This window comes from Peromyscus leucopus, chromosome 22 (assembly GCF_004664715.2).
Source record: "Peromyscus leucopus breed LL Stock chromosome 22, UCI_PerLeu_2.1, whole genome shotgun sequence".
Taxonomy (NCBI): domain Eukaryota; kingdom Metazoa; phylum Chordata; class Mammalia; order Rodentia; family Cricetidae; genus Peromyscus; species Peromyscus leucopus.
Window position 1 is genome coordinate 33,850,142 of NC_051081.1, and position 24,555 is coordinate 33,874,696.

Here is a 24,555-nt window from a genome sequence, read left to right on the forward strand (position 1 = left end):
GCGGTCTTGATGAAAAATTCTGCCTACAACCCACAGTGGAAGGAGAGATTTGTCCTCTAATGTCCACATATTTCCACGCTCAAATATATTAGGGGGTTGAGCAGATGGCTCTGAGGGCAAGAACTTGCTGCTAAACCATGCTAAGCGTGAGGACCTGAATTCAAATTCCCAGAATCCACATGAAAAACCAACCATATCCGTAGTTTGTCCTCTTGTAGGAATGAGCGAATAGCCTGAGGTTGCCCCCTAGGCCACTTACCATGTTGTTCCAGAGAGCAATGGCCATCTCAGCATGCCCACGTTCTGAGAAGTGGAAACAGTCTTCAGAGAAGAAGGTCAGGTTCGTGCCCCCTAGCTGTAGGAAGAGATAAGGGGAGGTTACCGTCTGGACACGGTTGCCTGCTTCCCCTCCCGGCGCGTGACACAGCATCTCCCCTCCCCATCCTTTAAATTCTGCTTCCACCCGCTTCAGACGATGATGGAAAACCTCCTGGGTTTAGGGTTTTGTTTTTAGCAAGCATGAATTGTAGCTTCCCTAGCTCATCCCGGTCCTGGAAATGAAGAGACGATGATTTTTAGGAAGATTTTTCATTCTGGGGCGGGAGGGAACTTGGTGGGGGTGCGCTGCTCGATCACAATTCATTTCATCGTTTCTAAGAGCGTCTAAGTTCTAATCACACACATGCGCACAGAGTTGAAAAAAAAAATTCCTTTGGGAGTCTTCCTAGAGCAAGACCATAAAAATGAAGCTGCATGCAAAAGCTTCCTAGAAACAGCTGCAGCTTACCTCAGTCAGCGGGATGAGGGTTTGCCTGAAGAAAGGCTGTATGACGACTGCAAAGTCCTCACGCTGCATGTACTGGGGCCAGTAGGAGAGCCCGGAGATGGCACTCTGCGGATGAAGGGGCTGCTCAACCCTACTGGCAAGGCTAGCTGCCATGGGATGGCTGTGACAGGCGTGGACCCACCCTAGACCAAAGGAACTTAAAGGGACTCTGCTGGCCCACACATGGATTCATCCTGCCTGTAATGAACACCCGCATCCTTGGGGCCCTGTGCTGACCGTCAGGATCAGAGTCAAGGGGCCCCGGTTAGAGAAGTTCTCCATTCACAGACTCTATTAGCTTCATTCTCAAGAGGCTGCTACATCTGAGCCGCTGATGACTTTGCATTGGCCACGGGTCTGGCTGCCCTCACTGCATGGTGGGTATCTCATCAGCTCTCCAAAAATGCCTAAGAATTTAGGATGACCAGGGTAGAGAGCCAGTGGGTTTTGGACTTAAGTATCAAAACATGGGATATTAAAAGGATTAAATTATAAGCACATATAATAAAGACTTCACGATTCATCTGGTAAATGGAGGCCAAAGGGGAAGACACGAGAAACATAGGTAACTTGAAGGTCCTTCTGGTGCAGACCTAACGAGCTGGGGAGGCTGCTGAGGTGAAGAGGGAGTCACGGGGACTTCAAAGAGGGGTATTACTTGCCTCATGAAGAGGGATTAGTCTGCAACAAGGCTTAGGGTAGGCTTATCCCAAAAGGGTAGTACAGATGTGCAGCAGTATTAGGGGAGTAGACATCAGTAGGCTAAGTTTTCTGCTCCTGGGGAGGGGGAAGTGGAAGTGGGAGCCAGGTAAACTTAACCAGTCCCCTCATAAAGGTTATAGGTAAGGAAAGTGGCCTCCGCTGTGTGACATCTACCAAAGGCAAATCTGCCACTTGCTCAGGGCTGACCCTGAGCCAGGAGGCAGGGTTTCTTCCAGCTGTCCCTTTGAGATCTCTATGCCATCTTCGCCTGACCTTGGTATCCAATTTGCCCAGATAAATATTGAGAGGATCTACATTTTAGGGAGTCACTGGCTCTCAGCCAACCCCTGGTGAACACGCAAGGTCTGAGTCCTCCTCAGAGCACAGCGTGGGTTCCCATCCTGGACGGGAGGAAGAGCGCCAAGACTGACCTGGAGGTTCCAGTTCACTTTTTTCAGCTCCTGCATCGCCATGGGGTTTTGAGCGCGTTTAAAGCAACTGCAGTTCCTATGAGACAAGGAATCGTGCATTGAGCCTCCTTGGGGTGGCTCAGCTGTGCCGTGCTGACAGAAGTTTCTGCCCATAGGGAGCGGCCTGTGCAAATCAATGGATATGGAAAGGAAGGGGGCGGGGCTGGACACCCAAGAATCCCTACAAAACTTGGAGCCAAGTCACAGAGCCCTAACTCAGGATTGAGATTTAAAAAAAAAAAAAAAAGTGTGCCATGGCTGGGACCATCAACATTCCCTAAAATCTCAAGTGCCGAACAAAGGCTTGGTTCCAATTTTTGGCACTATTGGTTGGTGGTAGACCCTTTAGGAGGTGGAGCATACTTGAAGGAAGTAGTCACTGCTCTAGCGAGAAATCCAAGGGAGTCTGTTTAAGGTTTGAGGGAGTTTGTTATGCTATAAACTGGGGAGAACAATTCATTAAACAGGATGGGGAAGATCATTGCAGAGTCCTGGAAGACTGATGTCTTGACCCACGCTGCTCCTGCCACGTGAGTCAGTCCACCCCATCCAAGCCCACAAGGGCCAGAAGGGGCGAGCGTGAGCGTACGTGCCCCTCAGGTCTTAAGCTAGCCCCAAGGCCATGCCCAAGGGGCTGGGGCCTCAAGGTCATAGGTGGAACAGGTACCCACCACAGCTCTCTTTTTGTCTAAATAAAGTACTAACTTAACACAAAACTGTATACAGTAGGAACGACCCTGGGATTAAGAGTCCCATGCATCTGGTTCTACGGGCTCTTCCAAGTGTTTTCTAGGTCCCTGGCTTCCAGCTCTGACCACCCCAGGCAACCATGCCCTGCACACTTACTGAATGGCCAGCGGCATGGCACACTTCCCATCTTGGCCCTGGTGCAGGCCAGCCAGCTCCATGACTTCCACCACATTGATGAACACCCTGGGAAGCTACAGGAAGCAGAGGCATGGGTTTCCTGAGTTTGAGGTAGGGGCGGGGTGAAGGGTGGGGGGTGGGGTGGGGGGTTGGAAGCCTGGAGGACAGACAGGTCTTCAATCTAACCTTGCCCTCCCTGATATTACCAGAGAAGAAATGGACGCCCAGGGAGGGGCCTATGTGATCGCACCGACTCTAGTGCCACACTTCATCAGGCAGGAAAGCAGAGACTCAGAGAAATCCCAGCGCTAATGAAAAACCACAGGGCCTGCCTTCAAACCCAGGCCTGCCGGCTCCAGTGTGAGCTCTGTGCTAGGTCACCATCCAGCTTCCAAGCCAGTCAGAAGCTGTCCTGCAGAGAACTGAGTACAACGTGCCTAGATGCACCCAAGGAGGGCCCCTCCACACACGGCAGCCGTGGGAAAGCAGGGTTGCGTGCGGGACCAGGGAACAGACTGCTCACAGTCCATTCCTACCTTCTCATAAAGGATGTCCAAGGCCTGCTGGATGTGCTTCACATACGCATGGGCTGAGTGGTTCTCCTGTAAAGGGAAAAGGAGGTTCTCTGTAGCTTTCTATTCTGGGAGGAAGAACCAGAGGGTGAACTGAGTGACTCCTGGCCCCAAGAGCCCTGCCTTCCTGAGAGACCTAGCGGCACCCTTTTTCATAAACATATGCTCTAAGGAGCAGAGCTGAAATTGTCTACATGAGGGGCATTTCCCCACACCACGGGTCCACAGGCAGCTCTGGGTAGCCTCTGGTTTCCAGTGAGTCCTACAGTCCAGGCCCCAGCAATATTGAAAGCCCTGTGGTGGGATATCTGTTCACTGTGTGGAAATGTATTGCTTTGATTGGTGTAATAGAAAGCTGAACGGCCAATAGGTAGGAAGACGTTAGGCGGGACTTCTGGGGACAGAGAGGTCTTCGGACAAAAAGGGCAGAGTTGCCAGCCACAGAGAGGACTCTGGGAAGAAGGAGGGAGTCACCAGCCCGAGGGAGAAGAAATAGGAGGTACAAGATGGAAGAGAGGCAACGCCCTGTGATAGAATGTAGATTAATATAGATGGGTTAATTTAAGTTATAAGAGCTAGTAAGGAACGAGCATAAGCTATAGGCCGAGCTTTCGTAATTAATTAGAAGTCTCCATGTTATTATTTGTAGGCTGGCTGTCCCAATGAAAAAAATATTATAAAGCTCTGGGGGTTAGGTCCCCAGTTCTGGGTAGTGAGGGAAAGGACTGAGGGAAGAGAGCTGAGCCTGTGTGAGGGAAGATAATCACACCAGGTTCTCTGTGATCCCCCAGGAGCTAAGAGCCGCCCGCCCACCCCCAACAGTGACTGTCTAACATTCTACAACATCTTCAGAGTCCTGGCAGCTACTTTTTCCTGGCCGAATAAAATACAGGATGTCCCCGGCTTAGAACAAGCTGTATTCTAGAAGGGACAGTTTGCAAAGGCTTGTAAGTCTGGACACGTTTCCCCACAGAGACACATCAGGAATGGGGTCAGCTCCCAGGCCAGCTGGCTGGGGTTGGCTGGTTAACTTATCACGGTCCTGAAGGACAGCGAGGACACTCTCAAGTGTGCGTCTATTTTTTTTTTTTCCAATTCCATTTAAAAGATTGTATTGCCTCCCCTTCCAAGAGAGGGCAGAATCCAAACAGGCACAAGACAGAGAATCACTGGCTACCTGGCTACCAGAAAGTGCCATCTGTATGCTCCAAAGGGACCCCCCCCCCCAGTGCATGAAGACTGGACCCTTCCAGACCTTTCTTCTGAGCGGAGAACCACTTAGGAAAAGCGAAGTCTCACTCTGTGTGAACCAGAGGCTGCCGGGATAGAATCAAGTTCCTGGAGCCCAGGCTAGTCTGACACTCTGAAGGGTGTATGTCAGAATCCAGGGTAAGGAGGAGGAGGCTGGGGGCCAGCCATTTCATTCTCGTGCCCCCCAGTGGGGCTAGTCAGTGGCTTACCGGGTTCTCACAGTAATGACACAGGTCGTTGCCCCCAATGAGGAGTGTCACCAGCTTCCAATCTTCCTCCAGGTTGATTGTCTGAGGGGACAGTTGCTGGTGAGACTAGCCATGCTATACGGTCAGCTGATGCTCAGGGATCTTTTTTGTATCACCCAGAGTATGAGGTGGTAACTCCTCTATTACTATGACGCCCTGAGATGATGGGAGCTGCCCCGTAAGAGTGTGTGTGTGTGTGTGTGTCTGCTCACACACAGGAGGCCGGCTACTTTCTCCCTTCAAATCCTCTTAAAATGCCAGAATGAGCCGGGCGGTGGTGGCGCACGCCTTTAATCCCAGCACTCAGGAGGCAGAGACAGGTGGATCTCTGTGAGTTCGAGGCCAACCCGGTCTACAGAGTGAGTTCCAGGAAAGGTGCAAAGCTACACAGAGAAACCCTGTCTCGAAAAACAAAAACAAAATGCCAGAATGGACATGTCTCACATTTCCCTAAGCTCTTGAAAGACCTCCTGGATTATCCTGCTCCTCAAATGTGATCTGAGGCGTTCAAAGGAGCTTGTGTCAAAAGATAGAGCCTGACTTTGTCTTCAGGCTCTATCAGGCTCTTAGGGCCTGAGTTCACGGAGGAAGAACCCAGCAGGGTCCCTATGGTGGGGTAAAACCAGGAAGGCCCAGGAGCTGCGGTTCCCTACTCAGCCTCCACCATAAAAGGAGTCTCTCCAGGAGCCGCAGTCCACACCCCACAAGAACAGAGCACCAGAAAAAAAAAAAAAGTGCAAGTGAGATTCTGAAGGGACGGGGAAGGATTGGAACGGGCAGCCTATTTTTAGCACTTTGTGTTTATGTAAGAGGGCGCTGGGAAGGCAACTCTGGGATAAAGAGCCCGAGGCCTGTGATCTTGGCCAGCGCCCTGCGCCACCTCGTCCTCCTGCAGCCAGCCCCGGGGCAGGGTGCCAGGCAGATCTCCTGTGCACTCCCTGGAAGATCAGCTGAAGGCAAGCGGCCTGCCGGGACAGCCCAGGGGTTCATCAGGCCCTGCAGCTCCCCGGTTAAAGAGAAGAGCACCTTTCGGGGTGGGGGTGGGGGGTCTGTACTCACAGGTGTGTTTTTCATTCTCTCCACCAGAGCCCGGGCCTGGGCCGGCATGTCCCTAGGGAGAAGGGACAAGAGATGTCACGATCAGAGTTGCTCGGGATGGCGGCCTTAAGCTGGACTCCAGGAAGACTAACTCCATGGAAGTCATGCTTCCCGGTCAGCCTTTGAGTTTCTGTTCCGCAGAAGCTGCAGGCTGGTTCTCACCAGGCACCTGGGGGTGAGCACTGCTCCAGATCTTGCTGTCCCTGGTTGGGACAGGAACAGGGCCTCACTGGCCTCTTATCTAGGATTTGGACGCCATTCTCAGAGATCCCCGCCCCGCTCTTTTTATCGAGTCTTTTCACTACAAGCTGAGCCTGTTTGGTTCTTACTCGGGTGCATGTTTTAAAAATAATCTTTTTTTTTAATTTTTGAAAAAGTCACGTTCCTAAATCATTCCCCAGATTTCTTCTTCCCAGGCATGACGTCTCCTTCCACTGCTACGTCTGAGCCCCAGTGGGCAAGCCTTTGGTCCCTTTAGTCTTCTCCACTGTTACCTGGATTTTGACACTGTTATTCTCCTCCCTGATTCCAACAAGACAGGATAGGAGAGACAATACGGGCAGGATGGGACTCCTTTTTGTCTCCCCACTGTTTGGTATACAAAAAGGTACACTGTTCTAGATACTCAGTCATGTACGGCAGTGGAATAGTATGCAGCCGTGAAAAAGGAATGAAACCTTGCTGTACTGGGCAGCCTGGATGGACCTGAGATAACTGTGTGAGTGACAGATATGTTCACGGCATGAGAGCGGTGATTGTCTCACAGGTACACAGGGGTCAAGACTTACCAAACTGTATACCCTTGAATATGTGTGGTTTATTGTGGGTCAATATACCTCAATGAAGCAGTTTCCTTAAAAAGACACATGTATTGAGGCGGGTGTGGTAGAGCACACCTGCCATTCCAGCACTTGGGATGTAGAGGCAGGAGAATGGGGAGTTGAAGGCCAGCCTTGGCTACATGGTGAATGAGAGAGAGGTCAGCCTGGGCTACCCGAGACCCTGTCACAAAACAACAAAATTGATCGGAGAAGTTATGTGAGCAAAGGACACATAGCCGACCTAAAGAGCCAACACAAGATGGTGACAGCCTGTGCGTGGACACAGTGGACGGACACCGGCCAGCACTCAGGGTGCCATCCCTGCCCTTCTCATGGACAATGTATGCACCCGGGATTGTAGTGACAGGCGCCCCCCTTCCCTCGAGGGCCCGGGGTCTCTCCTTGCAGCTGTTGCCACAGCTCTGTGAGTTAGCACAGGTCCCAGGCCTGAAACAGCATGTCCCGACATCACCCTGCCTTTCTAAGTGAGAATCAGAAGGTTCCAGTCTGCGCTGTCGCCGTACACAACACCCCCTTTCCCCAAAAGCAGAAAATTCCTTGGCGGGACTCATTCTTTCAGAGCAAGGACTGCACTTTTTGACTCGATGGTATCACTCAGGAATGCGGTGAATTACTGAACGCATTTTTGCTTGATTAAGGGGAGGGAGATTAGCTGTTGAATAAAACCCTGAAACTGAATATCCCAATAATGGCAAACTTTTGTATGCACGTGGACTATATGCCATATGCAATCTTTCCAAGGCTTATTTATATCCCCTTTAATCCCATGACAGCCCCGAGAGGACAGGTACTATGATTAACCTCACTAGAGAGGAGCAAACTAAGATTCAGAGATGCTAAGCAACTTGCACAAGGTCACACAGCCAGCAAGTTTCTGAGTGGAGACTCGAACACAGAAGATCTGATCTCTGTGGACCTGGTAATTACATGGGTGCTGGGGATTCAAACTCGGGTCCCTCACGTGTTATCTTTCTCTTCAGATGAACTTCACACTTCTCCACATTGATAAATGACAGGGTAGAAATAAGGAAAAGAGAGAACAATTCTCAACCCTTCCTTCAGCCAATGGCTCCCCCCCCCCCAACACTGGACCTGGGTGATGCCCGCAGGAGTCAGCTACATCTCCTATCCCTGCCTGGGCGAAGGCAGGGATGCTAAATAAGGCAGTAAGTAAAGGGAAAGGTGGGAGACGGGGGAGATGGCCCAGTGGGTAGCGTGCTGGCTCTCCAAGCGTGAGTTTGAATCCCCGGCGTCCACGTAAATCCAGGTACAGCAGTGCACACCTGAAACCTCAGTGCTGAGGCACAGGCAGTGTACCCCTGGGGTTCTGGCCAGCTAACCTAGCCCCATCGGTGAGCTCCAGGTCCAGAGAGAGACCATGCCTCAAAATTCAGGGTGGAAAGGCAGTGAGTTGGCTCAGTGGGGAAAAGCGAGTGCTACACACGAGCCGGACACCCTGAGTCCGAGTCCTTGGAAGCCATGGTGGAAGGAGAGAACCTACTTCCCAAAGATGGCTTCCGACCTCTACACATGCTCTTCCCGTGTGTACCCCACCCTCTCTCTTTCTCTCTCCCTCTCTCCCTCCCTCCCTCCCTCCCTCTCTCTCTCTCTCTCTCTCTCTCTCTCTCTCTCTCTCTCTCTCTCTCTCTCTCTCTCACACACACACACACACACACACACACACACACACACACTCACACTATAAATAAAATTACAGGACAGGAAAGATGCCTCAAGAGTTACAAATGCTTGCTTGCACAGGACAAGCATCCAGTTCCTATGCCAGGCAGCTCACAACCTCCTCTATCTCCAGCTCCAGGGATTCCAAGCCTGTCGCCTGGCCTCTGTGGGCACAGGCGCATGCATGCATGCATGCACATGCGCATACACAAGGTAAATCTTTAAAAAAATAAATTTAAGGTGGTGAGTTACTGAGGGAAATGTGACATCGTCCTCTGGCCTCTCCTTGTAGGAGCGTGTGTGTGCACATGCACCTGAATGCACACACACACACACCCATGTCCATACCACCCCCAACTCCCCCATGAGGGGGTGGGCGAGGAAGAGACTGGGGAGCCAGCCTCCCATGAACAAAACCTGGGCTCCAGTAATCCTAACAGTAACTAGGTGCTGGAATAACGGCCCACAGTGTTTTGTAGACAAATAGGTCCCTTCTTGTGACCCTGAGAAAGAATCAACACTTCTGCGGCACCAAGATTCAAGCGGAGCCCGGGGCCTCGGTTAGGCTTCCAAAAGGAATGTTCTCTGTAAGCAGTGTGTGAGTCAAGCCTGTGCCGTCTCCCTGGTGACAAGGACGCAGCATCCCTCTGCCAAGCAAATACCCAGCACGCTCCGCTCTGCTCCATGCAGGAAATCAATGAACCCGGTCAGGCATTTCAGCTTTAATTACCTGGGATGCCGTCAACAACAGAGAGCCCAGTGAAAACAAACCACTACCCTGCTATGTGAGGGGCCCTGACATCTGACTCGCTGCGGTCAAAACACGGCTTTTCTTTTTTCTTTGAGATACAAGGATATGAGGCAGGACAGAGACAAGCAGAGGAAGAGAACTGAGTGGCTCCTGATGCCGAGAGCCTCTGCACAGGTGACTCACGCCCCTGATAGACAAGAGGTGGGACTGGAGTCAGCAGGGACAGATCTGCTCGTGTGGAAGTGGACGGGCTCCTTCGGCTTCTTAGTGCAGTGGTCAGCGCTATGTGCAGGAACGGTCTGATCTAGGGCCTCCCTGATAACTTGCGGGGTGACCTCTGTTACTTAAGAAACTCTCTAGCCACAAGGTCCACAGCATGGTACCCGTGTCCAGGGGTGTGAGGAAGGATTACAGGAGATAATCCACATGGAAGGTCTGATGCAGGCCCAGCATTCAAGGAGTGCTGGGTACTGAGACTATGACCCAACTGGGTCCTAGACACTGTGCCCCTTGCTTTGAATCCCGGCACTAGGGAGGCCGAGACAGGAAGTGACGTGGCTGGATGTCGAAAGGCATATAAGGCATGAGGAGATAAGAACTAGATCCCTTTTCGCCTGAGGACTCAGAGGCTTTCCAGTCTGAGGATTCGTGGAGACAGAATTTCGCCTTTCATTTGGCCCGAGGACTCGGTAGTGATGAGAAGTTTCTCTAGTGACTCGTTCTCCTTTGTTTCTCTGACCTTTCAGCTTTTACCCTGATCCCCGATCCCCACCTGGGTCTCTTTGCTGGTCCCCACGTCAACTCACTGAGCTCTGGCCCCTTCTTCGGCCACATTGAATCCCGCCGTCTCCTCCAAGGTCCCGGTAGAGAATCCCAGGATGGAAGGGTTGAACTTCTTCAGTATGTCTTTAAAGAGGGGTGAGGCAGAGGACACAGGGGACGGGAGCTGAGGTGGGCCTCTAGTTTGGGGTCACAGGTGTGTGGCAGGAGCGGGGGGGGGGGGTGTCTAGCTGACTCCCTTCCCTGCAGATCACTTCCCGTTTCTCCAACTCTAGGCAAAAGGCCCTGGCCTGGGTGAGGGCCATGATGGTCGTGGAACCAGGACCTCTTGGCGTGGGTTACTTACTGGGCAGTGTGGTATGAGTCTCCAACGTGCCATCTCCTCCAATGCTGGGGAAGAGAAAGTCACTTTGGCAAGGTCACACTGACCTGCTGCCTGGGGGAGGGGGGGTTGGTCACAGGTAGGAGTCGGGCCTGGAGAGATTCTACCCTTGGGGCACTGCTCCTACCACCCTCGGGGCTAACCCAGCATCACAGAGTCTCCTGGGATATCAGAGCTGGGTCTGGCGGACCTACACCTACCCCTGAGCAGGTGGTGGGTGGGGAACCCGTTTCTTATACCTCTTTAGGGGGATGTTATCTATAGAGAGTGAGCCGGGAGCACTCTTACCTCCAGGACAGCCCCCTCCAGGGGGTGGTTAGATTGCTGGACTCGCTCGGTCGAGCTCCGAAGGCTGTCTGTGAAGAGCAAAGGGAAGCTTTCAAAAGGCTGTCTGTCCCATGGCGATGAGTTAGAGGACCCTCGGGCAGGCCCTCTGGCTCTGGCGTAGCAGCCAGTACTCAGCTCGGCCTTTTCTAGGCAAGGCCCATTCTTCTGTTTCTACGCATCTAAGGTCTGAGTTCTCCTCCCAGACCTTCACTTGGTCCTGCTGCCTCTCTCTGGCCCCCTTCCCTTTCCGCAGTCAAGGTCCTTTCTTTTACGCTGTTCGTGTTCTTGGAGGCGCTCACAAGTCCGCTGTGGACAACACTGGTATCCCATCTGACCTCACAGGGGCCACCATGTTCCCATCCTGCCACGACGCTCTACGTCTCTTTCTGCCATTTGCCTCCGACTCTGACACTTCCACATGCTTATCTTGCCTTTGGGGTCTACAGCAAAAACACGGGTCCCTGGTGTTGGGCGCCATCATCCAGCATCCACGTTCTGACCCCAGGGTGTGCTTCCTGCATTTCTGACCAGGCCATGCCTCCGATGGACGCCTGCTGACCTGGCACTACCGCCAAAGCCTGAAGGCCTTGAGCTGCTCTGCTCTGTCCTTGCCCTCCCCTCCCTTCCCCTTCCTGGACTGCTGAGCCTCTTCCTCCCCAGGCCCACAAATCCCTAGTTCCTTCTCTCCCATCTCTGGCCGCATCTCTCCCTGCTATCTCCGCCAAGGCAGGGTGAAAGTCAAACCCCTATCCCGTGGGGACATCATCGTCTGCGGTCCATCCCCCCTCGTCGCTTCCTTTTTTCTACTTTCTTTTCTATGAACATTTCTGAAGTGGCCATCCTTTATTTTATTTTTTTTTCTTAATAAAAACAAAACAAAACAAAAAAAGCAATCTCTCTTTGGAATTTGCCAAAGTAGCACGTTTGCCATAATTGATGAATTAAAGACTTAAAAACAAACAAACAACCAACTTAATCTCACCACAGGAATCTTGCCCCAAGACTAAGGGGTGCAACTCATCCTGTAGGGTGCTTGCCTGGCATACTTGAAGACCTGGGTTCAGTTCTCAGTACCGAATAAACTGGGATCAGTGCGGTACACCCATAATCCCAGCACTCCAGCGGCGGAGGCCAAGAGGAATAGGCATTAAGGTCATCCTCAGGAAGTGTGAGGCTAGGCAGGGCTACTTGAGCTCTTCTCTCAAATTAAAAAAAAAATCATTATTGCCTCCTCAGGGCCTGGTAGCTCATGCCGGTAATACCAGCCGTTGAAAAGCTAAGGCTTGCTGGGAGTTTGAGGCTAGCCTGGGCTGCAGAGCAAGTTGGAGTCAGTCGGAGCTATTTATTGAGATTCCCAACACACAAAACGAAACTGAAAGAATCATGGCCCTGCCAGTCTACTGCATCTACTATACATCACTTCTTCCCCCTGCCCCTGTACATATGGCCCACTGGGGTGAAGTCAGGGTTGTTGGGAACTGGTGTACAACCCTTCACTACTTTTCCCATGTCTACACCACAATTAAAACACCTTCACGTCCATGTGGGGGCGGTTTGGCTTCCACAGGAACGGATATGCATTTTGAAAGTCCCAGATGTCACCCATTGGCTCACGATTTCCTCCCCGGTAAGTTTCCGGCTGTCTTAGCCTGAGGGCTATGACTGTGTCGTTCTTCCTTTCAGAACTGCTGAGAGAGCATGGTGCACAGAGCAGAGTGGCTGAACAGTTAACTAATGCGACTGAGCCAGGACCGAACTGGGTTCCCCCCGTCCTTACGGAACACGCCGTAATTGGGGTGAGGCAATGTGTCGCTAAGACCTATCACTCTTTAGGACTGTGTCGATGGAGTTGAGTTCAGGCAACTTTGGACACGTGCACCATACTGATGTGAGGGAGCAGGGTGGGGTGCAGGGAGACCCTGTGCGCGGGGTGAAGTTTAAGTAGGGCTAAGGAAGATGGGGGGTGGGGGGCTGGGATGCATGCTTCCTGCCTGGAAGCGGACTCCCTGCTGAATGCAGAGGAAGAGCTGACTCTGCCAAGCCAGGCGAAACCCTGTGGGGCCCACCCTGGCCCACGGCGCGGTACTCACAGTCAGAGAGTCGCCCATGGCTGCCACCACCTTGATGTCTGCTGGCCGGAGTGCGTGGACTAGGGGAAAGAGGCAAACGCGGAGTGGAAGGGTGTTGGCCTTTTACAGGGTGCGTTCAACAAGGCCAGGGGGTCTGCGCTAGCCCACGGCTCCCTATGCTGTTTCTAGCCTAAAGGTTTATTGGTACTGCCTCTTCAGTTCATTGCTAAGGCTCTGAAGAGCGTGGGCTAGATGGCTACCATCTGGCACGCCATGGGTGGTCCAGCGGAGTTCCGGTGTGGTTCACATGGAATAGGCAGCTAGGGCCACATCCCTGGCTGCACCTGTCTCACCAATCGGGGAGGCCTGAGGAGCTGTGTTGAATCTTCAGAGATGAAAGTATTACTCGGTGTGTGTGTGTGGGGAGGCCTGAGTCCTTCCACATTGGAGCCCAGCAATATCTGCAGATCAGCTTCTGGGGGAGGGGGGGGGTTCTGAGCATCTAGCTCTGCCTTGGCACGGAACCAGCAAGGTCTGCTCAACTTGGCTCCAGGGGGCACCTAGAGGTCTCTCACCCAATGTGGTATTTTGTGAAGGGGGTGTGATGATTTCACTTACCTGAGCTGGGCATACTGCCAGAAGGATTCTGCTCTGTGCACAGAAAGTCACTGCCCCAGTTCTGAGTCAGAAGGAGAAAGATAGAGGATAATCACTCACATGCAGGCAAGGTACACCCAAGAAGATTCAGCCGAGGAACCTAGAAATACATCCCTGGATGTATAGTTAACTGCAGGAGTGGAAAAAGAAAATTAGAGAGAAGAGGGCTTCTGTGCATGTATGTGTGTGTATGTGTGTGTGTGCGCGTGCGCGCACACACACACACACACATACACACACATACACACACACACACACACTCACAGCACAGCCTTTCCCTTCTTGACTTATCTATATTTAAATGGAGCCACAAAATAAGGCAGAAAGCAATGAATTCTTACAACCAGTTCTGCAAAGGACACAGGTTTTATACGTCTGACATGAGCAATCACAGGCATGCTTTGATGTGTGTTAACACCAAGTTGACTGACATTAATTATGACACCAGAGTCTAAACAACCATCCATTAAGATATTTTTACGAAAATGCCGAAGTTTTGTAATTGCAAAGCTCCTGGCGTCTGTTTTGCTATTTAACCCAGAGCCATCAATCCCTCCTAGGTGCAGATGCGAACATCTGGTACACTGGATGCTTTTGGTCAACTGTCCTTGTCTCTAATAAAGGGTGGATTTCCCAGCCGCCGGGGGAGTCAGGGCAGGGTGGGAGGGTAAAAGGCACAGAAATACCAATTCAAGCCAACCGGTGGGGAACTAACTTTCTCCAAATACGAGCACACTGGGTGTGCAGTAACGCCTCCCCACAACGGTTTGACTGATTTTCTTGGAGTGTGAGCGAGTGACTGCCAGAGCTTTGGAAAGGTCATCCAGAGATAAGCCTTCTCATGTCCCTCCTGAGCAAATGAGAAGAACTGTCAATCAAAACACATCTGAGCTTTCACCTCAGAGGGAGGGAGGATAAGCTGTCCATCATAACACAACTTCCCCTAAAGGGAGAAAAAAAAAAAAAAGGTGATTTTCAGCCAAAAAAAATAAGTGAAAGTGACCATGGCCCAGGAACATAGATTTCGTTTGCCCCGAATAATCTGTTCCAATGTAGAAATGGTTCTGTGAAGTTTTTATAGTCACAGAACAAAGAAATACATTCATGGAGACATCAGGTGTCCGGGTAAAGAAGGAAAATGTCCTCTCAGGTGCTCTCTAATGACATTTTTAGCTTCTGGGTTGATGGAAGTTAGTGGTTGTCTGCTTAGTTTCATGTATTTTTAAAAAGTTTCCTCCCGAGAGTCACAAGGACTTAGGTTGGGCACAGAGTTGGACAATGAATAGCTTCCAAGGGGACTAAAGACAACGCAAGACTATTTGGCCCTGGATCTGTAACATTCCAACTCTTTACATTCCTGAAATTGTGATCAATCAACCTTGAAGACTCTTTGACGTAAGTGTGCCTTCTGTGGGGGCGGGGGAGGGCTTCACCAAACTGTCTCTCATACATTTGCTTAATCCAGTAGATCCATGTACCCCCAGGGCCTCCTCAACAGATCACAGTGATTTTCCCATCTGTTTAAATGTGTTTCATGGAAGTCAAGAACAGTCACATGACAAATACTTAGGAAAAGTGCAACTTCGAAAGAAAGTTCTAGAGCTACCAACATCCCACATCATGGGAATCTCTGATGGCTGAGCACGTTCCATGTGACACACACAGACTAGACCTGAGTGTGTACATCTGTCACAAAGGAGAAGACACCATGCTGTTACTTCAACCAGAACCTGCCAGGGGTCTGCCATCTTGCTCTACGTACACCAAGTGGGTCCAGGAACCCACCCAGGACTTGGTTACAAAGGCAGTGTTGATGTTGCCTACTATAGGCAGCCATCTATCAAAACGAGAACATACCTTTCTACCCTGAGCTTTAAACAGTGGAAGGAAAGATCCCTAAGAATAAAGATCCAGGAGAACAGGCCAAGTCCCACTCCCCATGACTGTCCGTCCATCCAGCACTCAGCATAGTGGTTGTTCCTCGTAGAATCCGTTAAGGAAGTGGAAAATGAACAGACAAATGCCTGGCTGACAAGACTTTTCAGTCACACGGGAATTTGGTCACTGGTTCAAGCAGGACTCGACACCTTTGGGTTAATGTGAGTCAGAGAGAATCCAGAGAGCCCGGAGATGATGTAGCTCCCAGCCACACGGCTGGAATAGGACATCACACTTGACAGTTCCTTGGCACCTCCACACAGGCTTTTCTCAGTGCTTTGGGTGGCATATGAAAGCTCTTTCTTCTAGGTGTGGCAGTTCCCACCTGTAATCTCAGCATTTAGGAAGCTGAGGCAGGAGGATCATGGTGAATTATAGCCTAGTCTGGGTTCTAGAGTGAGATCATATTTCAAAAACCAAACCCAGATTTAAGTAAAAGTTGGGTGTGGTGGTGCACACCCAGAACCCATGGACTTGGGAGGTGGGATAAGAGAATCAGGGGTTCAAGGTCATCCTTGGCTACCTAACAAGTTTTAGGACAGCCTGGGCTACATGCTACTCTGTCTCAAAAAGCAAGTTCTCCCTAGTCACGGATGTCAGGTACAGTCTCCATGTCACAGCCAGAGAGGTCTCTTAAAGGCACGTACCAAATCCTCAAACCTCCCATGGCTTCCCACCTGAAACCTAACCTTCACTCCTAGGCATCCTGGCTATGTGCCCTGGCCCTGAGCACTACTTTGCTCTCAACTCCTACACCGTTTACTCACCACAGTCACATGCCCTGACTCCAGCCGCTCTGACTTTCCTTCTCCTCCCCGATTAGACTCAACTTGCTTTACCCCGCAGCCTCCATGCTTTCTGGCCCCTTTTGCTTGGCATTTTCTGGTCCTCCGGGCAGCTGGCATCTTTTTGACTTGCATGTCTTAGTTCAAATCTCCCCTTCTCAGACAGGCTCAGCAACCATGATGCATCAGAACTGGCTACCCTTCCTGTGGTCCATCTCCCCCCTTTGAGCAATGGCTGTCCCTACCTGAAATCATCACTTTAGCTATGTCCTAGATGTCTCAGCTCAGCAGACGGGACTCTCTGTAAAAGCTGAGTCCCATCAGTTCCTACCGCCTTGAAATAGTGCATGACACATAGTAGGTGCTATTAGTTAGAGCTATTAGGCTCTAATTACCCAGGTCGGGACCATGTCACATGCGTCTCTACATCCCCACCAGCCCTCAGCATAAATGTGAAATGCTCAAGTCTCTGACCCGGTGGACCAGGCCTAGGTTCTTCAAGGTGTGGTGTGGTGTGATGTGTGTGGTGTGGTGTGATGTGTGTGGTGTGGTGTGATGTGTGTGGTGTGGTGTGGTGTGATGTGTGTGGTGTGGTGTGATGTGTGTGGTGTGGTGTGATGTGTGTGGTGTGGTGTGATGTGTGTGGTGTGGCACAGGATCTGGCAAGCCACCTTTGGAGTGTCGATCCTTAAAGCCAAAGAGCTCTCTGAAAGCTCCGAGTGGGATTGAGTGACTTGTATTCAGTTAAGGCCCGGGCTTTGGTGTGGATATGCGTCAGCTTCCTGTCATACTCCACCCCTGGCACAGAGATTCCTTCCCACTCAGCTTAGGGTTCCACCTTCAGGAAGCTGATGGCACTTCATGACCCCTGCCCCACCCCCACTGCTCACCTCTGCAAGACCGAGACGCTTAATTACAAACAATGTCGCGCTTAATTACAAACAATGTCGCGGAGCCCAGGACAGCAAAGGTCGGTGCACGCTGATCCCTGGCACTTCCTCTGCTTGGCCGCTGACGTCAGGTAGGCAACTTGAGAACATGTCAGGACCGTCCTGGGGCCTCAGTTCCGGACCCTTTTTTGTACATTCCAATTCCCAGTATGTCAGAAGGATATATTTGGGCTTAAACTAACAGTGAAATCTGTACCACGCCCCGAGTCCCTGGCAGGTAGGACTAGCTTGTGTCTGAGAGACACAGACATGAGTCAGAGGTTACCTCAATGGCTGGCTTGGAAGGGTACGTGTAGTTGCTGTTCCGGAAGGTTCTCAGGAAGGGCTCATCCTAGGAGGAAAAAAAAAAAATGACCCGGGGAGGTTACCTGACAGCAGGGAGGCTATGTCTGAGCTAACCACCCTGCCTTCTAGGTTTATTTAACAGGGTTCTGCATGGAACGGCAAAGAGCTGCATAGACAGAATTTCAGCCGTTCCAGAAGGGTTTTTATAAAGCATTATTAGCCAGGGAGGCACAAATAAAAGGCTTAGAGAAAGTTCAACACATTCTGCGGTCTGGGCTCCATGATCTCATGTAGACCATAGCAATTACATGCATCTCCGCAGTCCTTGGTCTTACCTATTTTCTTCTTATTTTTTTTTTTCTGGCTAAAGACTCACATTTCAGCAATTTTCTTTCTGGAGAAGGGTTATGATGATCAGTGTGTTTTATTACCTGGCATTTTTTTTCTTTCTCTCTTCCTTGTGCTGTATGTGTTTATGACTCACTTTAAGTTGGCTTCCTGTATTTTAGGTCGTTTTTCCCCCTTGACTAACCTGTTCTCCAGGCAGGCCCTCCCTCCTCACCTCTCTGCTGTAGAGTCAGTGCTGGTGCAAGCCGGGGGAACACTCCCAGGCCACCCAGTGGAAGGTGATGGGTTAATCAAAGCAGGGTGGAGGAGGAGGAGGAGGAGGTGGAGGAGGAGGAGGAGAAGGAGGAGGCGGCAAAGGAGAACCAGGAGAAAATCAAAGGAGGAGAAAACCCACAACCGAGCAAAGCAAAGTCAACTTAAGACCTGGACCAGGAAACAGTGAGGTAGACCAGGCCTAGGGACACTCGGGGAACATGCTTATAGAGTAGAAAGACCAAGGCTGGGGGAAAAAATGGGAACCAAATAGTCAGAGGTGTGGAGAGATGAGAGGGGCAAATCAGACCATTGGGAAAGATGTCTTTAGAGATCAGTTCCAGGAGCTGTAAACTAAGTCTCCGTGGTAAACTCAGCTGGGAGAGGTTTTATTTTGGCTCACGGAGGGGTGCAGGAGGAAGAGGGGAGGAGAAGGAAGAGATGAAGAGCAAGAGGATGATGATGAGGAGGAGGAGGAGGAGGGTTAAAATGTTGAAGCTAGCTAGGTGGGGGCGGGTTATACAAGCCTTTAATCCCAGCACTCGGGAGGCAGAAGCAGGCGGATCTCTGAGTTCGAGGCCAGCCTGCTCTACAGAGAGAGATCCAAGACAGGCACCAAAACTACACAGAGAAAACCTGTCTCAAAAACAAACAAACAAAACAAAACAAAAAAAAAAAAAACAGTAAATCCCAGCACTTTGGAGTCAGAGGCAGGAGGATCTCTGCGAGTTTGAGGCCAACCTGGTCTACAAAGGGAATTCCCAGACAGCCAGAGCAGTTATACAGAGAAGCCTGTCTTGAAACCCCGCCCCCCAATGCCGAGGCCTGTCTTCCCCTTTTTCTCAGTCAGCACTTAGATCTGAAACAGAGACCAGCGGCACTCAGGCCATGTCGGCAATGCGAGACAGAGAAGCTCGTAATGGCACGCAGCATAGTTAATTAGGCTGTCTCAGATCAGTGTCGTCAGCGTCCGCCTCAACAGTCACCCCAGGAGGGCAGCCTGGGTGCCTTCTACAAAAGACTGACCTACACCTGTGTCCGGTTCCTGTACCCAGAGAAATACCGAGAGGAGGGCAGGGGGAGATTCGTCCATCAGGCACAAGGAAGAAAGACGTGAGACACTCCTAAGCAATAAAGACCAGCAGACCTAGAAGTGTGGAATTTTTCTTGAGAACTGACACAAGACTTGGGGACTTACATCCCTCAGGACAAGACTGGGCGTGGGGGCTAATTATGATTCTCCCTCCTGGCTGGAGCGGAAGGCACAGTCCTCTTTTACCTTTCTGGAAGAGCTAGGAGTCTCATAACTATTTATCTGACCACAGGAAGCATGAGTTGGGGGAGAGGAGAATATGCCGAAGGGATCAGAGGACAAAGGGACCTTGGAATTCTGCTTTCATTGGCTCTTGGTTGCTTGGTGCACATGAGTCAGGCTGGTTTAAAAGGCCTGGGGTGGGGCTGACAACATGTGCGATTCCTGGCTGCGAGCCTGAGCAGGTAGAAGGGACGCTGCCCGGTGGTTTCCGTGGGCTGCCAAGGAGGCAGAGTCCAGGCCAGAGCGAGCAGTTGAGTCAGCAGCTGGAGAACCCGGCTGCTGCATAGCTTAGATGGAAAGGTCTGCAGAGAAAGAAGGGACTTTTCTGATGGGCTATGTATGCATTTCATCTCCTCCCCCGTTTCTTGGGTAGGAGCAGTAATCTTATACCATATGTGACTTTCCAAGAGGAAACGTGTCTTAAGGGTTTGGAAATCTAGGATGGGTGTCTGGGAAAGAAAGAAAAACAGTGGTAGGGTGAGAGACTGTGGAAGCTGGAGCTAGGAAGTTCAAGGGGGGCGGGGAGGAGAACTCTAGAAATAGACCAACTTCAGAGTGAGGATGCACACAATAAGACCAAGACTGGGACGTCTGAGAGGGACCTCGTTTTTTCAGAGCTAGAGATAGGAATGCCATGAAGAGGTAGGAAGGGAGGCAACCAGGAAAAAAAAAAAATGGAGGTGCTTAAGCCTTCCCACGTCAGGGAGGAACAGATTCCAAAGAAGGGAAACGTAACCGTGACCGAGGTCAAGAGGAATAAAAGCTGGGAAAGGGCAGAGCTCAGCTCTGGAGTGAGGTAAAGAAGGGGCAGAGAGGGGAGAAGAGCCCACAGAGCTAATCAAGTACTCAGTTGTACGGAACTCGCCCAATCTGCGAACACATCCTAAAACCACGGTGTACTGTGCAGTCACCCTACCTGGCGCAGTGGAATGTGCTATCATGGTATCCGTGAGGCTGGGAATGGAGGAGGATTGGGGCACTTCTGGAAGAACTCACTCCCAACTCGCTGCCTCCGCCCCTCCCTCATCCCCCAGGTCCCGCGTGTGGCTTCTATGTTTAGACGCAGCCTGGATGAAAATATGCACTGCCTGTCCCCATCAGCTCACACGGATGGACTTTTGTATGGCTCCGAGGCACATGGCAGGGAGCAGATGGCACCTGAGACACTGTGCTGTGAAGCTGGGCTGGCCAACAGATGGACCCTTTTGGAATGGGCTCCAGGGTTGCTTAGCAACAGCTTTCCCCGGGCTGGGCTTGTACAGGCTCTAGGAAGCTGGCTCTTGCCTCAGCTCATCAATAGTTGGTTAGGTCAGGTTCCGTCCGGAATGGAGGAAGTAAGCTTGAAGTTCTAGGTAGAGAGCCTCATCTCTTTGGGGCTCCCTGCCTGAACTGGGACGGAGAGGGGGCATAATTTGCCTTGGGGCTCACAGTGAAGGGACCCTCCCTGACCCAGGGCTGGGACCTCAATTTGGCATATAGTGTTTGTAGGGAGGAAGAGCTCACATCCAAGGAGCCAGATGTAGAAGTTTGAGCCTGTAATCCCAGACCGGGGGGAGGTGGAAACGGGGTGGGGTAGGGGGGAGGTCATGGGATTTACTAGTCAGCCAGTCTATAGCCAAGTGGTTAGCTCCAGGGTCCTTAGGAGAGCCCATCTTAAAACTAAGGTGAAGAACAGCTGGAAACATCCAACATCAACCTTTGGCCTCCGTGTACGCATGCGTGCACACCTGTACATACAATGGCTCACAAGGAGAAGGAAAATGAAATTCTTATGGTATGATCACTGCTTTAAGTCTTCACATGCCCCTTACTGCCCAAGCTGCCCAGGTCCCTCCCCCTCAATGCCCCTCACTCACTGCCTCAGGAAGTGGCAGCAAATATGCTCACACATGGCATAGAGGGCATAGAGGGGCCTCACCCAAGCCCTTTTGCCCAGCAGCTGATCAATCGTTGGTACTCAAGCTACCTATGCACGCTGATAATTACAGGACTTGACTTTCCTCTCTGCTTGGGGCACTAGATCCGGCCGCTGCACCCTCTGCTACCACTGCTCTTATCCCCTCTTCCGGTCCCTCTTGCTCATGGTATATCAGAGGAAGCCAGGTACTAAAGATTGAGATGGAAAAGAGAGCTGACAGGGAGCACGGAGCAGGATAGGGGCCTCCCCTTTTCTTGGGATCCCCGGCAGATATCCCAAGGGAGCTGCGAGCCTAGGCTGAGGCTCTGCCTGGTAAGCAGGGGGCGGGGTGCTGGTTGCAGCCTGACCCAGACTGGAAGGAAACCCAGCCTTCCACATTAGGTCAGGCGCTCTGCTTTTATGGCCACCATGGGCTCTCTAGCCTTGGCCTTATTTGGTTAAAAAGCCATAAGACAAAACCAGAAACAGGAGCTGAAGGCAAGGGGAACGTGAGCCTGCCCTCACTCCAGGCCTGAAGTCACGTCGAACATATTCCTCCTTAAAAGGAGCCCTGTGCTGTTCCTGATGCCAATTCAGGCTGGTCCTCTCGAGCCCTCCCTGATGGTAGCTCGGGCTCTCCCGTTGTGACCCCTGCTGTTGGCCCCCTCTTCACGGGGAGAACACCTAGTCCAGGCTCTGGGCTCCCGGGTCCCTCTCTTGGCCCTTCCACTCATATCTAGACCCCCCCATCTGCTCCACACTTTCTTGCCTTCCTGGCTTCTGCTGCCCAGGCTCCTCTTTGTGTGGACCCAACTTTATCACCCATCTCCAAGGAAGCAGCTCAGCCACATTCCCTTCTCCCCCCTCCCAAGTCCATCTTTCAGCCTAGGGCTGAGCAAGCTCAGTTGGAGGAGGAGGAAGAGGGGAAGGAGGAGGGGGAGGAGGAGGGAAGGAGGAGGAGGAGGGGGAGGAGGAGAGGGAGGAAGAGGAGGGGAAAGAGGAGAGGAGGGGAAGGAGGAGAGGAGGGGAAGGAGGAGAGGAGGGGAAGGAGGAGGAGGGGAAGGAGGAGGGGAAGGAGGAGGAGGGGGAGAAGGGAGGAGGAAGGGGAGGAGGGGGAAGAGGAGGGGGAGGAAGAGGAAAAGGAGGATAGGGAAGAGACAGAGAAGGAAAAGGAGGAGGAAGAGGGACAGGTCTGGCCAGTTTCTGAGGACAGACCAAGCAAGTCCCTCCTTCACTACCTGGGTCGGGCAGGCCATGGCTATGAATGCTCTCGGGTCCAAAGTATCTGTTTTCTTTCCCAGAGGTTCAAGCTGATGGGGGGAAGAAAAGAAAAACACACCAAGCTTGTTTGTCCCTGCTGAAGAAGGGAACATCAGAACTTCATTTTGGGGGTGTGGCTTTGACTTGAGGCTCTGTCAGGGGCTGGCAAGCAGGATCCAGAGCAAGTCAGCTTCTCTGGGAAACTCAAAACACTCCCTGTGAGACTGTGTGTATGTGGAGGGGCTAAAAGGAGATTACGTGATTTCAACTGCCTAGCATATGGAGTGGTGTACAGAAAAGGTTGAATAAATGCAGGGTTTCTGCTGGTGTGCGTGTGTGCATGTGTGCGCGTGCGTGCGTGCGTGCATGTGTGTGTGTGTGTGTGTGTTCAAGTTGATAACCATGCTTGTGTATGGAGGTCAGAGGTCAGTGTGTCAAGGGTTTTTTCCCTGCTGCTTTCCACCTTATTTTTTGAGTTAGGGACTCTGATTAAACTTGGGAATATGCTGTTCTAATTAGACTGGCTGGCCAGCAAGCTCCTGGGATCTCCGTCCCCCAACACTGGGGTGATCGCGGTCTGCCCCAATCCCTGGCTTTCACAAGAGCCCTCGGGATCTGAACTCAGGCTTACCCACTGAGTCATGTCCCCAGCCCTTCTGATAGGTTATGTAGACAGCATCCCTCCTGACAGCTCACAAGGGACAGCTGGTAGTGCAAGCTGGCCAAGTCAGTTTCCAGGATTCTCCATGGCCACTCTGTAGACATCTACTGATGTGCCAGCTGCTGTCCCTCTGGGCCCGCCCCACATCTGGTAAGCTTGGTGCTTTGCACTAGACTAAGCTGCCAGAAGCTGCTCTTTATCTTACCATATTGGCCCAAAGGGCTCTCGAGAGCTGAGTGTGGAACTTCTGGTTAGGGAGGATGCAGTCTGGGGCAAAGAAGGATGTATCTGGACGCCCATCCTGAAAGAGACAAGCACTTTCCTCAAGGTCCTGTGGGGTTAGAGGGAGCCAGAGGCCATGCGATCCTGGGCAATGACCACAACATACCCTCTTCCCTTTGGGAACATGCCAGGGACATAAGGGCATTCCCACAGATAAAGAGCTTTGGGTGACCTCAAGCAGTATCTTCTCTGGCCTTCACATTCTTCCTATTTTATTTAAAAAGTGCTCTGTTTGGGCACATTTGTAGAATCTCTAACTCATGCTGTAAGTGAAGAAGCTAGTTTCTTAGTTCTCCAGGGAGTCTTGGGTAGTGTATTGGTTAATACTGACGTCAACCTGACAGAGACTGGGTGACTTGGGGTGGGAAGACCCACACGGAATGGGGTACCGGGCTGCACAGGGAGAGAGCTAACTGAGGACCAGCATTCCTGGCAGGAGATGCAATGTGCCCGACTGCCTCATGCTCCTGACCCCTACTGTCCCTGCCAGGATACACTGTGTCTCTTCTTAAACTAAAATGTGAGCCAAAACCTGCACATCCTTCCTTAAGCTGCTTGTCGAAATGAAGAGAAAAGTAACTAATACTAAACCAGCTAGGGTGGGGTGGGGAGCGGGGTAGGGGAACTTCCTTGCTAATTCTCAGCCTCCACAATTAGGCAGAGAGGATGAAAGGGCAGACCAAGCGGGCCTGGCCAGAGCTGACATCAGGCCAGCAGGGCACCCGACTCCAGCTCTTCTCTCCGCAGGATCTGGACACGCTACTCTGCTCTTCTTCCAGCTTCCCCTAAGTTGTCTGAGGTCTTGGGATAGAGGGCTTACCTGCTTGGCCCACAGAGCTCTTCTGCACTGAGAGGAAGTGCCAGGCAAGGGGTGGGAACACAGCACAAGAACTCTCTCTCACAGCCACAGGGGCCACATGTGAGGGAGACCACACGTGGCAGCAAGTCACGAACGCAGACTTGGATATCTGTGAGTCTTGCCTGTCTCTTACGTTCTTTCTGATTTTGGGAAGGCTACAGCACATCTATTTACTTCTGTTCCATGGGGCTCATGGTACCC

General features: G+C 51.6%; 1 protein-coding gene across 1 annotated transcript in view; it reads right to left on the minus strand.

Moving 5' to 3' along the window:
* Positions 1–24,555, minus strand: part of Plb1 (phospholipase B1) — a 120,897-nt gene that overhangs the window by 11,677 nt on the left and 84,665 nt on the right. The window contains exons 42-56 of the mRNA XM_028873942.2: positions 23,419–23,514; positions 22,531–22,602; positions 17,461–17,526; positions 13,484–13,544; positions 12,887–12,945; positions 10,758–10,825; positions 10,434–10,477; positions 10,114–10,213; positions 5,996–6,047; positions 4,898–4,978; positions 3,402–3,467; positions 2,845–2,939; positions 1,960–2,035; positions 788–892; positions 260–355 (exon numbers count right to left, since the gene is read on the minus strand). Of these exons, the coding sequence (XP_028729775.2) occupies positions 260–355; positions 788–892; positions 1,960–2,035; positions 2,845–2,939; positions 3,402–3,467; positions 4,898–4,978; positions 5,996–6,047; positions 10,114–10,213; positions 10,434–10,477; positions 10,758–10,825; positions 12,887–12,945; positions 13,484–13,544; positions 17,461–17,526; positions 22,531–22,602; positions 23,419–23,514 (1,137 nt within the window). The remainder of the gene's footprint in view (positions 1–259; positions 356–787; positions 893–1,959; positions 2,036–2,844; positions 2,940–3,401; positions 3,468–4,897; positions 4,979–5,995; positions 6,048–10,113; positions 10,214–10,433; positions 10,478–10,757; positions 10,826–12,886; positions 12,946–13,483; positions 13,545–17,460; positions 17,527–22,530; positions 22,603–23,418; positions 23,515–24,555) is intronic.